The sequence below is a fragment of the Hyaena hyaena genome, unplaced genomic scaffold, assembly GCF_003009895.1.
Source record: "Hyaena hyaena isolate Hyena2069 unplaced genomic scaffold, ASM300989v1 scaffold_316, whole genome shotgun sequence".
In the NCBI taxonomy this organism is placed as follows: Eukaryota; Metazoa; Chordata; class Mammalia; order Carnivora; family Hyaenidae; genus Hyaena; species Hyaena hyaena.
The window spans coordinates 532,603-546,461 of NW_024080946.1; the positions used below are offsets into that span (position 1 = coordinate 532,603).

Below are 13,859 nucleotides of genomic sequence, written 5' to 3' on the forward strand. Positions count from 1 at the left end.
CTCATGTCTAGTTTAGTTCCCTTTTTCGTTCCTCATGGTATTTACGAATGTCTTTGTTTTCTATCTTATACTAAAGGTTTGACTGTTTTGTTTTTTGAAATAACAGGCTTTTAGCAATCAGTTCTACTGAGTTTTTATTGTTATTTTAACAACACCAGAATTTTATTGATTTGTGTATGTACGTGTGTGTGTGTGTGTGTATAGTTTAAAACTCTTTAAATTGAATGCTTAGTTCATTTACATTTAACCTGTGGTTTTTTTCCCCAGTAATAAATGCATTTGTAGCTATAAAAACTCTTCTGTGAATTGTTGGCTCTATTCTATGCATTTTGATACGCAGTATTCTCACATTGTCGTTAATTTCTAAATAGACTAAAATTTATATTGTGATTTACTCTTTAACCTAAGACTATTTAGACAGGCATGCATTTTGGACTGTGGTTCCCTCCATCAATTACATCTCATTTACTTCTTATCTTTCAAGCAATTCCTCCTCCCTTCAGAACACCGACTGATCCCATCTTGTTTTCTGGTGCCGATTTGGACTCGTGTGGATAGGTCTCTTCCTGTCGTGTGTAGGAATCACGAGCAGAAGGGGAAAACGGGGTCGTGTATACAGTGTACCAGTAACATGATTTCATATCCCCCAGTTTTTTCTTTTTTCTCCTCCTCCCCCTTCCCTCTTCTTCCTCCCCCTCCTCCCCCTTCCCTCCTCCTTCTCCCCTCTTCCCTCCTCCCCCTTCCCCTCCTCCCCTCTTCCCTCCTCCTGCTCCTCCTAAATTGAGAGGTTCTGGGCCATGTTTGTATCTAATGAAAATGATCCAGAGTTGGGGAAAAAAAAAAAGAGTTGACACTGTCAGAGAAGAGCTACCCTAAAATGGAAGTCCTTGAAAAGGAGACAGATCATACAACGGTGAGCCGGGTGGAGGAGAGGCCAGACAGAAGGACGGGTGACAGGTTTAGATGCACCCTAGTCGTCTCTTCCCAAGTCAGATACCCTCAGCTTTAACAGTTGTTTTTCATGACGTCTTCCTGGATTTCTCGTCTGTTACTTGGTCCTTCCTAAAAAGAAAAAGGTTACTATAAAAAGTAGAATGTTCATGAACTTCACACAGTTCAGAATAACAGGACCGTAACTTCCTTGGTGTAAACACTGGGCTTTTTGGGGGTGAGCCGTTGTAAATTAGGGCTCCTTTAACTGGTACTCGCATAGAGAACAGACCCCGAAACACCGTCAACACGACTCAGTTCGTTCTCCACGTCCTGGTCCCTGGAGTGACCTCAAGTCTACTGTGCCGGCCCTCGGTCAGCCTTCTGCCGTCCGCCAGCAGGTTTACTGCAGCAGCATTCCCTCCACCGGCAGTGGCAATGTTGCTCTTTCTTGGGTCTATAGTCCTTCCTCTCTGTGGCCCTCAGCCTTCTCTAGAGCACATGACATGAGTCCTGTCTAAGAAACGGAAGTCCAGACTTATCATGCCGGGCAAGATCTTTTACTAGCCCATCCCCACCTACCTAGAACCCATAATGTCCTAGACTCAAATGGCCTGTGGAGTCCAATTGACCACAGGCTAAATAGAAGGATGTAGTTCTGTTAATTCAATAAGAATACCTTTACCTAAGGTTCTAATTTTATGGTACTGCTTTTCCTTATGTTCTTAGACCACCACTTTCTCCTTGTGTGCCACTTCCTCCTTTATCATCACTTCCTACAAATTAACCAAAGATTAATTAGGGCATTTAGCTCCTAAGTCACCTGTCTTTCTAACCTTGTCTCCTGCCCCCATGCTAGTCTTGAAATTCATCATCCCCCTAAATAAGATATGCCCTGTATTACCATACCTTGTGCTCATGTTCTATCCATTGCCTGGGACCCATTTCCACCTATCTAACTCCTGCTTCCTTTAAGTAGTTAGTCCTGGAAGAGTCCGAGATAATCTGCAATACCTAGTGATCTACCCCTGGATGGTGCGGTGAGAATATAATTTGAAAAAGTAGGTTCAATATAATTATTTTATTAAAAGCAATGTTTTCCAAATATATATTAAGTAAAACTCCACCTAATTATCACTGCTGCAGATGTTTAAGTTGCAGTAATTCTGAAAGGGTCAGGACTTTTCTCTGTTCCTTAAAGAAGCTGAGCTCCGTTCTAACTCAGGAATTACCAGTGCACCTTTCTCTCTGCCTGGAAGATTCGCTCCCTAACCCAACCTCTTAACCTCCTACCTCTGCATCCATCCAGGTGCTAGATTAAATGTTTCTTCAGGAATTCATGTGTAACGGTTCCCTTCCATACTCTTATAGCTGCTTATAGTACGTTTTAACAGACTTTACTACAACTTAATTATGCGATCATATGAGTGTTGCGTTGACCGTTAAGCCTCCTGTCCACTAGACTAAGCTCTGAGTAAATAAGGGTTGTGGCTGTCTTGTTCACTGTCATGGTGCGTGGCGCGTAAGTGAACTTCAGTTGCCCAAAGGGTCAAAACGCTCAACAGAAGTTAAAAAACGCTGCCCTAAAACGGAAAGCCCATATATAACAGATGAGGCAACCAGGGCCCAGAGGAGCGAAGAGTTTCGCTGAAGGTCTGAGCCAATTCGAATGCACTAGACTGCCTGGCTCGAAGTGCCATCTGTGGTTCGCTCCCGGCCCGGGGCCTTCGCCCTGTCTTTCTCTTGCCGTGGCCATCAGGGCTTGCCCAGCCCAAGGGCCCCTGAGACTTCCTGACCCCGCCCTCCTAGGGTCCCCGTTCAGGTTATGTCGGGTTAAAGGTACTCTTCACATCCCCAGCATCGGGGTCACTCCTGGCTCCCCTGGACAGTGTCATTCCGTGCAGGTGACCACCCGCTGCCCGTTGGCCGCGCAGCAGAGGTTTCCAGTGGGATGGATGAGTAGGTGGGGCGGGCGCGCCCCCCTCCGACCCTGCGCCCCAGGCAGGTGGCCTCCGCCGCCCGCGAAGGCGCGAGGTGCGAGGCCGGACTCCGGGAGGTCACGGTGGCGGCCCCGCCTCCCCAGGCACGCGCGGCGCTGATTGGCCGGCCTGGCCCCGGGGAGTGGGGGGGGGGGGCACCGTGCGGAGGGGCTGCCGCCCGCGCGCCCGCCTCGTCTCCGCGGGGGCGCGCCCGCGGCACGCGGCCGGGCGGGGCCGGGGGTGAGTGACGGCCGCGCGGGCCAATGGGGCGGGCGCGCGCCGCCGCCGCCGCCCGCGCGGCCCCTGACGCCGGCCGAGGCGCCGCGCCGCTGCGGCTGCGGGCGGCGACAGCTGCACCATGGGCCGGCTGCTGCGGGCCGCCCGGCTGCCGCCGCTGCTGCCGCCGCTGCTGCTGCTGCTGGCCGGGGGTGAGTGCGCGCCGCGCGGGCGGGCGGCGGCGGGGCCGGGCGGGCGGCGGCGGCGGCGCGCGGTGCTGGACAGCTCCCGGCGGCCAACAAAGGGGCCGGGGCGCGAGGCGCGGGAGCGCGGGGCTCGGCGGGGCTGCCGCGCGGTCCGCGACACGCGCGCGCCCGGGGCGGGGGGGCGTGGGGCCGCCGCGTGTGCCGCGTGTGAGAGCGGTTCCCGGCGCGGGGGCGTGCGTGTGGAAACACACACACACACACACACACACACACGCCGGCGCGCGCAGGGGAGGCGCGAGGAGCGTGGCGGAGGGCGCGCCTGCACGCCCCCGGGGGCTCTGCTGGGGGGGCTCTGGGGAGGGCGGGGGCGCCGGCCAGAGGAGGGCGGGCCCTGGGCGCGGGCTCGGCGACAGCCCCCCGAGACGCGGAGCTGGCGTCCGCGGGCCCGTGAGGACACCACAGCGAGCGTGGGGCGCGGGCGGAAAGTGCCCAGGAGCCGTACACACAGCTGCTGCGACAGTGAGGGTGTGTGTTTACGCGCGTGCGGTGCCGCCGGCCAGGAGCGCGGTGTGTCATGGGCACAGCCTGTCTAGACGGTGCGGGGCAACTTGATTGGGAGCCGACCAAAACAAGAAAGAAAAAGGGTGTGACAGCCACCAGGTCAGCCTGTGACAAGGGCGCTGCTGGAGAGCTCCTGCGCCACGGCCGCGCAGGGGTGCGTGTGAGAGACCTTCCGAGCCGCCGTTTCCAGTCAGCGGTGCACGAGCGCGTTGGGGGGTGTGGGTGCCGGCGGGGGCCGTGGGGGCCGGTGTGAAAGGATGTGCCCGCGACAGCCGGCTGAGCAGCGTCCGCGGGGCAGACACGGATGCAGGTGTGTGCCGGGCGGGCGTGCCCAGGTGTGTGGCGCGGTGGAGCCGGGCCGCCGGCGCGGGGTGAGGGGTGGGGGGGGAGCGGTGCCCGCTGCAAGGGTGGGCACCTTCTCCGCGGGAGACACGGCAGAGGGGGCGCTATGTCGTTGAGTACGTACTAAGGGCCCATTGCTAACCGGGGTTGGTGGAGGGGTGTGCTGGAATGAGTGTGTGTGCACACATGTGTGTGCACGCGCGTGCTCACTTATCGGACAGCCTTGGGCAACTGCGCTTCTGACGGACACATGGGCGTGTGACGGGTGTGCGTGTGTGTGGGAGTTTGCCTGGGACACTGGCTACTTGGTCACCTCCCGTGCAGTTAACCCACAAAGGCCCAGGCCCCGAGACGATCTGTGTGATGAAGGCGAGACTGCAGTGAGATGGGCCCCGGCCCGTAAGTGTCAGAATCCCAGGGGCAAAGACGGGAGAAGGGCGCCTCCCGCTCCTGAGCATGACCGGGGAAGGGTTAGTCAGCGAGGGCACTGTGTCTCCACCGTCAGTCCGGGGACGGGCAGGGACCAAAGGGGTGTGCACAGAAACGTCCATCCGGTCTTGTGTCCGACACCCACTCGCACCGTGTCTGTGTCTGCATAAGACGTAAGATTCAATACATGCGTGAAATACTGACTCGCCTGCCGTTTCTTTGTGCGACAGCCACACCAGAGCTGGCGAGCAGAGTGGGTCAGGATCCGTGCCCAGCTGTGGCTAGCCACGCCTCTTGGCCGGCAGCTTCACCCCTCCCCACCTCCCCCCCACCGTCAGCACTTCACGGTGTCCGGATGTATGTTATCGCCTCCCTTTCAGCGACGGGTGTGTTTAGCAGTGTGTCTCTTTCTTACACACCTTTCCTTGGAAGCCCTTCCAGAACTCTTCAACGTTGCTTCTCAGACACATCCAGACACATATAGGAGTGTGTGTGTGTGCGTGCGCGCGCGTGCATGGTAGGGTGATTGGGCTAGACTATTTCTGTTGTAGCTGACACTCAGGTGTGGGGGCTGTGGGTGCTGGGCACGTGGCCCCGTATTGGTGTCTGGCAAGGGCTTAGGGAGATCTGCGCTTCGAAGCTGCTGATGGGAGACATCAGGAAAGGGTGTTTGGATCAGGAACAGATTGCGAGTGAGATAAAACACAGGGATTACTAAGGCCTTGTTTTTTTCACCCCCCCCCCCCCAAGAAGTAAGCCTGCTTCATTCGCCTCTTTTTCTGAGTTTGGGTCACATTTTCAATCAATCCTTTGAGGCTGGCCCCCGAATCCTTTTCCTGTGCCTCCTTTTATTTTCTCCCTCTTTCTCTGTTGGGAGTGACGAAGTCACAGAACATTTTAGGTGCTGAAAGAAAAAAAAAGCCACAAAGAGTGCAATTCTGAACTTGTAAATCAGCTAGAGTCTCAACTGAAGCAGATTAATTATCAAGCGCAAAGGCAATTATACACAATGCTTAGGTCTCCGCTACATTTTTGGTGGGCAAGTCTGGAAATAAGTAGCCTCCTGCAATTACTTGAATGATCACTCATTGCCAAGGCTTTTGAGAATATCAAGGTCTATATAAAGAAAAAATAATCATCACAGGGGAAAAATGGCTTCAAGAAAACGGAACTGGGTACTGGAGAGGGAGTGAAAGCCCAGATCGCCGTTTTCACACACAGCTTTTCGGCAAGATTATCAAAACCTCTGTTCATTGCTGCTAGACCCAGGTGGGAAAGGAAGAGAAGGCCAGAGGAGGAGGGAAGGGGGAGGAAGACCGTGGCTTCCCCGCCTGACAGGTGGAGGGGAGAGGCTTGGAGAGTGTGGGAACTCGCTTCACCGTCTGCACAGAGAGCTTCACCGAGGAGCCGGTATTTGATCAGCAGAGGTGGGTCGTCAGCGGGACTGCTGGTCAGACCTTCCTTGAGAGGGCGCGTCGTTTTCTCCAGGTCCGAGCCGCTCTGCAGAGCCGGACCAAGGCCTAGCAGGGAGTGACTTGGCTCCCACGGGGCCACAGCTCCGCTCCGAGAGAGGCAGCTCTCAGGCCTCAAAGAGGCAATGCAAATTGCCAGTGGTTTTTTGGAGGCTAAAATTCCGGGAATTCCTAAAGAAAACCAGTTTGCACCTTTCGATGCAGGCTGACCCCGGCATAGCTGCTAGGCGCTGGTCTGTAGATGTTCACCCAATGGCCTTTCACAGATTGGCTGGGATTTACAAAGATTTACAGATCCCTGGGGGTCTGTAAAAATTTTATGTAATGAGTACAAACCTTTCTCATCAATTGGCATTTTTTTCCTTCGTGGACTGCGTGAGGTTTTCCAGGTTAAGCCCGTCTTGGGGGGGGTCCCACCTCCGCCAGTTGGGGCCGTCGTGCCTGCCGGCGTCGTATAGAAAACTTAGACTACGCTTTCCACACACGGTGGTCATTTTCGAGAGCAGAAACCAGCCCATTAGAGCTCTTCTGTTAACTAGCTCTTTGACCTTGACGTCACGAGGCCCCACTCCCTGGAATGACTGAGTGGAATCAGACACAGGACACACCGCGCGAGGGAGGGAGGCTGTCAGAGGGCCTGTTTCGCTTTGGTGAGGAAAGTTCAGGAATCGGTGCGGAAGGCGGGGGTACGAGGCGGGTGCCTGGCCTAGACCGCGAGCTTCCGGGGAGCACTTCTCAGGCAGAGGCCGGAAGCGGGAGTGGGGGGGGGCACAGGTGGCTTCTGTGCCCCCCAGTTCCCGGCTTCTGGAGGCTCAGATGCCTCCCCGTGTTGCCACGCATCTGTCCTGGTTTTTCCCATGGAGTCACCTAGACTCACTCTGGCCCTTGTTATTCACATCGACCTTTTGTTTTAATATATTTGAAGATACTGGCCGTTGCCTGCCTTGAATACCCTCTGTTCCTGGCCACGAACGCCCCAGTCCGTAGGAGAATACACTTACCGCGCAAGACGCAGCCTGCTCACTGTAGCTCGGTCTGTCGGGATCTGACCTCGTTTGCGGTCCCTGCCCTCCCCCCCCCCCCGAGAGCTGTAATTAGCTGGCTTCTGCCCCTCAAATGTTTGTCCCCGCGTCACAGATGAGGAAGCCGAGGCCCCCGGGGGAGACATAGCTAACCCAGAGCGGCTTGGGGGAGCCAGGCACAACCCTGCTTTCCCGGCGCATGACATCCTTCCGGGTTCCACTTCAGGACCTGTTGATCCTCTCCCGCGTGCCTCGTCACCGCGTCACCTGTTCACCCGGAGGGCTTTCCCTCCCACTGCGTGTGGCATTCACGGTCCCGTGCTGTCTGGTCGTGCCCACCATGCCGTCTCCACCCCACCCTGGATGCCAGGCTTGGGGCTTCCCACTCCTTCATAAGGTGGCTGTGCAGAGTCAAGTTCAGGTAACGCTTGCAAAGCGTTTAGCACACAGCACCAAGAGCTTTAGCTCTCAAGTGCATTGTGGAAACTTCCCGTGAGCCGCTCAAGCCAGGGCACGGTGCGCAACAGGGGTGGCAGGACATGTCTCTTCGCTGCATCGCTGAATGCTCGTCTGGGAGCAGAGAACGTGGAGGCCATTTCACCCCCCTTCCTTAAGTTTTGGACGAGGAGACAGGTTTGAAGCCACTTTCCAGAAGACATATAGCCAGCTAGTAATCTTTGTGTGATTAAGTTGTGGAACTGGCAGATAGTGCTGCCTTCCTGTTCTAAGTGAGTGCGAGGGAGAGGGGAGGAGAAAAGACGCCCATCAGTACATCGGGTTTTGTTCATTCGTTTGTTTTATAGATGAGGAAAGAGGGATTCTCCAAGATCCTAAACAAACGTGTTATTACCAACACTGAGTGAGTTTGAACTGTGATCTCACGTGGTTTTTAAAGACTGTTCAGAAGGTCGTATTGATGAAATACAATCCCGTTCTTTTTTTTTTATTTTTTTTAAACATTTATCCATCTTTGAGACACAGAGACACAGCATAAGTGGGGGAGGGGCAGAGAGAGAGGGAGACACAGAATCTGAAGGAGGCTCCAGGCTCTGAGCTGTCAGCACAGAGCCCGACGTGGAGCTCAAACTCACAGACCGTGAGATCATGACCTGAGCTGAAGTCGGATGTCCAACCAACTGAGCTGCCCAGGTGCCCCACAAATCCCGTTTTTAATGCAGTTTGGGAAAACGTTCGGCCTCAGACAGAAGCCCGGGGAACAGTGTGCCCGCAAAGTACTTACAGGCAGGGACCCATCCTTTGCTGCATCAGTGCCCTGAGCACCCAGCACACTGTGACAAAGATGGGTGCCAGTAGCGGTTCCTGACCAAACAACGTGCAATGGGTGCCAAGCCTGGTGAAGCTCGCCCTCTCCCGCCCGCCTCCCCGGGTCTCCCTGTTGCCCCTTCACAGGGAGGGCTCAGCGGTTTGGCCTTTGTGCAGTGAGCAGCAGCCCCGGGTGTCAGGAGTGACCCCCCTCCCCTGCCCCTGGGTTCTTTGCTGTTGGAGGCGGGTCTGAACCTCATGCCAGCCTGGCCTTTCCGGCCTCTCACAGCCTCTGGCTTCCGTGTCTGTGCAGGAACGTCCCTGGGCACGTGTGCAGCTGGGGCCGATGAGCCCGGCCCCGAGGGCCTCACCTCCACCTCCTTGCTGGACCTCCTGCCGCCCTCGGGCCTGGAGCCGCTGGACCCGGAGGAGCCCAGCGAGGCCGTGGGCCTGGGAGCCGGCCCGGGAGCCCCTGGCTCGGGCTTCCCCAGCGAGGAGAGCGAGGAGTCCCGCATCCTGCAGCCGCCCCAGTACTTCTGGGAAGAGGAGGAGGAGCTGAACGACTCCAGTCTGGACCTGGGACCCACCGCAGGTAGGCCGTCCCCCCTCGCAGCCGGCTCCGAGGCCGTCCAGGTAGATCACATGGCCCGTCCCTCGCCGCCGGTGTTCACCGCGCTGCTGCCCTCCTGTCCGCCAGGGCCGGGCCTCTGGGGCTCCGAATGTTCGACTGACCAGGACGCTCTTTTCTCTTTCGCCTTTGCTGCTGTTTAGGGAGCCCGTGCCCTGTGTCCACAGAACTCTAGAACGCTCTCAGCCCGTGAGCGAAACGTTCTCCCCGCTGAGACGGAGGCCTGTGGCTCAGAGGAGCTACAAGCCTGCCCGGGGTCGGGCACCTGTGTTCACAGGCTCAGTCAGGATCCGAGCCTCGGTCTTCCCGGGGTCCAGGGTGCTGCTGGCTGCCCGGCTCTGCCATGTCGTCTGTGTCGGAGGCGCCAGAGCCCTCCTGAGGTCTCCCGGACCCCTGATCAAGGCGCTGTCGTTGCCCTTCTCTCAGTCATGCACCGGGGCCGTGTCTGGGGTTTATGGAGCGAGGCTGGTGTCTATGCGGGGTCCACGGTGAGCCCGAGGCCGGGAGGGGTGTGGCGAGGGGTGCAGCAAGGGGCTGGGCACAGGTGTGGCGGCCTGGGGCCCTTGTGACTGCGGCTTTGGCAGCCGTGCACACTCTTTCTTTTCCTTAAGTTTATTTATTTTGAGAGAGAGAGAATGAGCGGCGGACGGGCACAGAGAAGGGAAAGAGAGCATCCCTGGCTCCGTGCTGCCGGCGTGGAGCTCGGTGCGGGGCTCGATCCCACAAACGGTGAGATTGTGACCTGAGTGGAAATCCAGAGTCGGAGGTTTAACCCGCTGGGGCACCCCGGCAGAGGCCCGTTTTTAAATGAGGCGTTGGGAGTGCATGTGCGTGGGGGCGAGCTATTACACAGTTTAGGCCTAATCTCTTTTCGAGAGTGTGTAATAATTTCATGTTCGTTCTCTAATTATAAAAATAACACATGGAGATTGTAGAAAGTATGAAACCTGCAAAGAATAAAATAAACTTCAGAGTGCCTGGGGGGCTCAGTCGGTTAAGTGCCCGACTTTAGCTCAGGTCATGATCTCGCAGTTCGTGGGTTCGAGCCTCACATCGGGCTCTATGCTGACAGCTCAGAGCCTGGAGCTGCTTCAGATTCTGTGTTTCCCTCTCTCTCTGACCCTCCCCTGCTCACCCGATTTTTAACGACTGTCTAGTATTTCATCATGCGGGTCATTCTGTATATAAAATCAGGTGTCTACCATTGAGTATTTGGGTCGTTTGCAGTTTTAATGTTGCTAAAACTGTTATTATGTATTTTTGCAGTTTTTTGGATTGTTTCCCTATAATACCTTTCTAGACTAAAATTGCCAGGTGTAAAGATGTATCTTCTGGGCGGGATATATCAGCATCCCAGTGAGAACTGGAAGACACGGTCAAATTGAGCTCATCCAGGGGGGGTTTACTTCTAGAACAAGGAACTTGGAAAGGTGTGGGCAAGGGATAGGCCAGCGACCGAGGAGTTCAGGGCTAGTGACAGCGGAGTACTCAGTGCCCATACACCCCAAGGGAGGGAGGGAGGAAAGGAGACAGGAGCGATAGACCGAGCACAGGATCCTGACAAGAGCGGTGACCCAGCAGGGGTGAAGCGAGGGGAGTAAATAGCCCACCTCCTCTCCTCCCATCTTTTGCCAGGCTCTCTGCTTTCTTTCCTCCCCTGCCTCTGTGGGGGGGTCCGGTCAGGAAGCAGGGACGTGGCCTAGTGATGTAATTCATGGGGTGGAGAAGGGTAGGGAGGGGGGTCTGGAGCGGGTGCAGCGTGTCTGACACAGAGGATGGCAGTCTTCCCACAGGCTTCTGTTAACTCTTGCCACATCGGCCTCCAGAAAGGTCTTTCCAGTTTGCATGCCCACCAGAGGTGGGATGAATGCCAGGTTTTTGGGCCCTTCCCACAACTGCATGTTGTCATTTAGAAATCTTGGTCAATTATTTGTTTTTAAATTTTTTAATGTTTTTATTCATTTTTTGAGAGACCCAGAGAGACTGTGAGTGGGGGAGGGGCAGAGAGAGAAACACACACACAGGATCTGAAGCAGCTACAGGCTCCAAGCTGTCAGCACAGAGCCCGACGTGGGGCTCGAACCCATGAACCATGAGATCATGACCTGAGCAGAAGTCAGACGCTTAATCGACTGAGCCATCCCAGGCACCCCAAAATCTTGGCCAATTTGATAGGCAAATTATAATGGCCTTCAATTGCTAGTAGATTTTAACTTACATGTGTGTATATATATTCCGACCATTTAAAGTCTTGCTCTGGCGTCAGGCAGATTCCGAAGTTCTAGAACCGACACTTAATAGCTGTGTGATGTTTGGCAGGTAGCAACGTAAGTCTCAATTTTCTCATCTAGGAAATGGTATCATAGGGTTGTGGGGTTTAAATGCGGTAATATATCTAACACGCTTAGCGTAGCACTTGGTACACCCTAAGTACTCTGTAAATATTAGCTGTTATTACCTTTAGATTCTTTTCTATTGAAGCTTCAGTTCTTTCTTGCCACTGTACAGATCTTCATATAAAAAGGATGCTAACCTGGGGTGGCTGGGTGGCTCTGTTGGTTGAGTGTCCGACTTCAGCTCAGGTCATGATCTCACTGTTCGTTCGAGAGAGTTGGAGCCCCGTGTTGGGCTCTGTGCTGACAGCTCAGAGCCTGGAGCTGCTTCAGATTCTGTGTCTCCCTCTCTCTCTGTCCCTCCCCTGCTCACACTCTGTCTCTCTTTCTCTCAAAAATAAAAAATAAAAATAAAAAAAGGATGCTAACCTTTGATATATATAGAAAACATTTTTCCAGCTTATCAGTTACTTTTATCTTTATAATAGTGATTTTTGACATAACACATTTTCTATGAACTTGGTCAGTCTTTTTTTTGAAATGTTTTTATGTGTTTTTCTTTGCTTTATGTTTAGAAAATCCTTTCCCTCCCTGACATATATGCACCTTTACTTCCTTTATTCTTTTTCACCTTCGATGTTTATATTGAACTCTTTAAGAACAATTTATTTGGGTATGCGGTGTAAGATGGGGATTTACTTCACTTCCCCTGTAGAGCTAGCTGATTGCCACATACCCACTGGTATGTCTATCCCTCAGCACTGAAAAGAAGTAGTAGGCAATTCGATGGACTTGGGTTTTCCCTGGGATTTCCCCTTGTTTCTTCGAAAAAAAAATTTTTTAACATTTATTCATTTTTGAGAGACAGAGCGCAAGCAGGGGAGGGGCAGAGAGAGAGAAGGAGACACAGAAGCGAAGCAGGCTCCAGGCTCTGAGCTCTCAGCACAGAGCCCAATGCGGGGCTCGAACCCATGAGCTATAAGATCATGACCTGAGCCAAAGTTGGACGCATAACCGACTGAGCCCCCCAGGCGCCCCTCCCCTGTTTAGACTCTTGAGCCTCTAGTCTGAGGCGAGCAGTCAGAACCCAGTGGGGTGGCCCTTCGGCTTCAGTGAACTCACATTTGCTCCGCCTCCCCCTTCCCTCTCTCCTTTTCCTCCTCTCCCTTCGCCTCGCTTCTCCGCTTCTCCCATTAGCCTGTCGAGGCCGCTTCGTAGGGAGCACCCCTCGTTCATTGTGCCGGCTCGGTCGTGTGGTCTGGTCCCTCACCTCTGCTGTTCACTCGCTCGACCGGAAGGTGGGGACTCGGGTGCCCTGGCGGGGAGTAGGCCAGAGCCCCAGACGAGGTGGGGGAAGGAGGGCCGCTTTGGCCAGGCTCTTGCATTGCCACCCTCCCACGGGACCCTTACATCCCCTCGGGTCGGTCTCTTCTCCGCGCACCCCCACGGCACTTTGGGAGAGCACGGTACCCACAGAAGAAAAACCAAGCATCCCAGCACTGCGGAAAATGCCCTTGGCGCTCCGGCCTCGCCTTCCCCTTGGCCTTGTCTCCTTCCCTCCTCCGACCTGCATCACTTAATTAGCCCATTATCATCCCTGCCCGGCAGACGTGGAACCGGTGTGCAGGGAGGTCAAGCGCTTTAACAGGGTCACACTTGGTACGTGTCGGAGCTGGATGGGGAATCGGTCTGTTCCCCGAGCCTGTGGTGCCCTTCCTCCTGTCCTGTCTGCTCGGAGTGCCCTCGGGCATCCCGGCCGCCTGGGGGACTGGGGCCCAGGTCCAGGCTGCACCCTGCTCACTGGGCTGTGGGCCAGATGCAAGGAGCGCCTTTTTCTAAGTCATCTGCCCAGAGGGGCATCGCCGTGAGCCAGCCGTGGCCCTGAGGTTAAGCGGTGGTGCACCTTGACGATACGGTGTTAGGCCACAGCAGAGACAGAGAGCGCCCCCGGTGTGAGGCTCCGTGGGACAGGGAGGCAGACCCAGAGGGGACAGAGCGTACCAGTCCCCTCTGCCGCCTTCTGCTCCTGGCCCTAAGAGACACACGCTTCCATCTGGAGGTTCTCTGGACAGAAGGAGGGCATTGCCTGCCTGGGTGAGGAGTCCGTCCAGAGGTCAGAGGTACCATGCTAAGTACCATCCTGACACAGCCCTTGGGGACGTGAATTTGTCCCTGCAGAGGCGACAGTGGAATGCCATGCCGTGGCCCGGTCCGGTCACAGATCCGGTAGCCTTCTAGCTTTGATGATACCGACCGAATGTGAGCACTGGGGACGTGTCAGGCACCGCGCTAGGTGTTTCAGTATAATATCTCTTTTAATCTTCACGGAAGCAAGTGTCTGTGGTTACTCCTGTTGCACCAGGGCATAAACTGAGGCTGCCGGGGTTGGGAGAACAGCCCCGGGCGCTAAGGACTCAGACCTGAGTTCTCAGACTCCATAGCCGTGGCTCTTTCTCTTAGGTTGTGAGGTTGCCTCTC

General features: G+C 55.1%; 1 protein-coding gene across 1 annotated transcript in view; it reads left to right on the forward strand.

Annotated features, from left to right (window-relative positions):
• The first annotated feature begins 3,267 nt into the window (after positions 1 to 3,267).
• PODXL2 (podocalyxin like 2) overlaps positions 3,268 to 13,859 on the forward strand; it is a 38,113-nt gene continuing 27,521 nt past the window's right edge. The window contains exons 1-2 of the mRNA XM_039248599.1: positions 3,268 to 3,337; positions 8,734 to 9,012. Coding sequence (XP_039104530.1) covers positions 3,268 to 3,337; positions 8,734 to 9,012 — 349 coding nt within the window. The remainder of the gene's footprint in view (positions 3,338 to 8,733; positions 9,013 to 13,859) is intronic.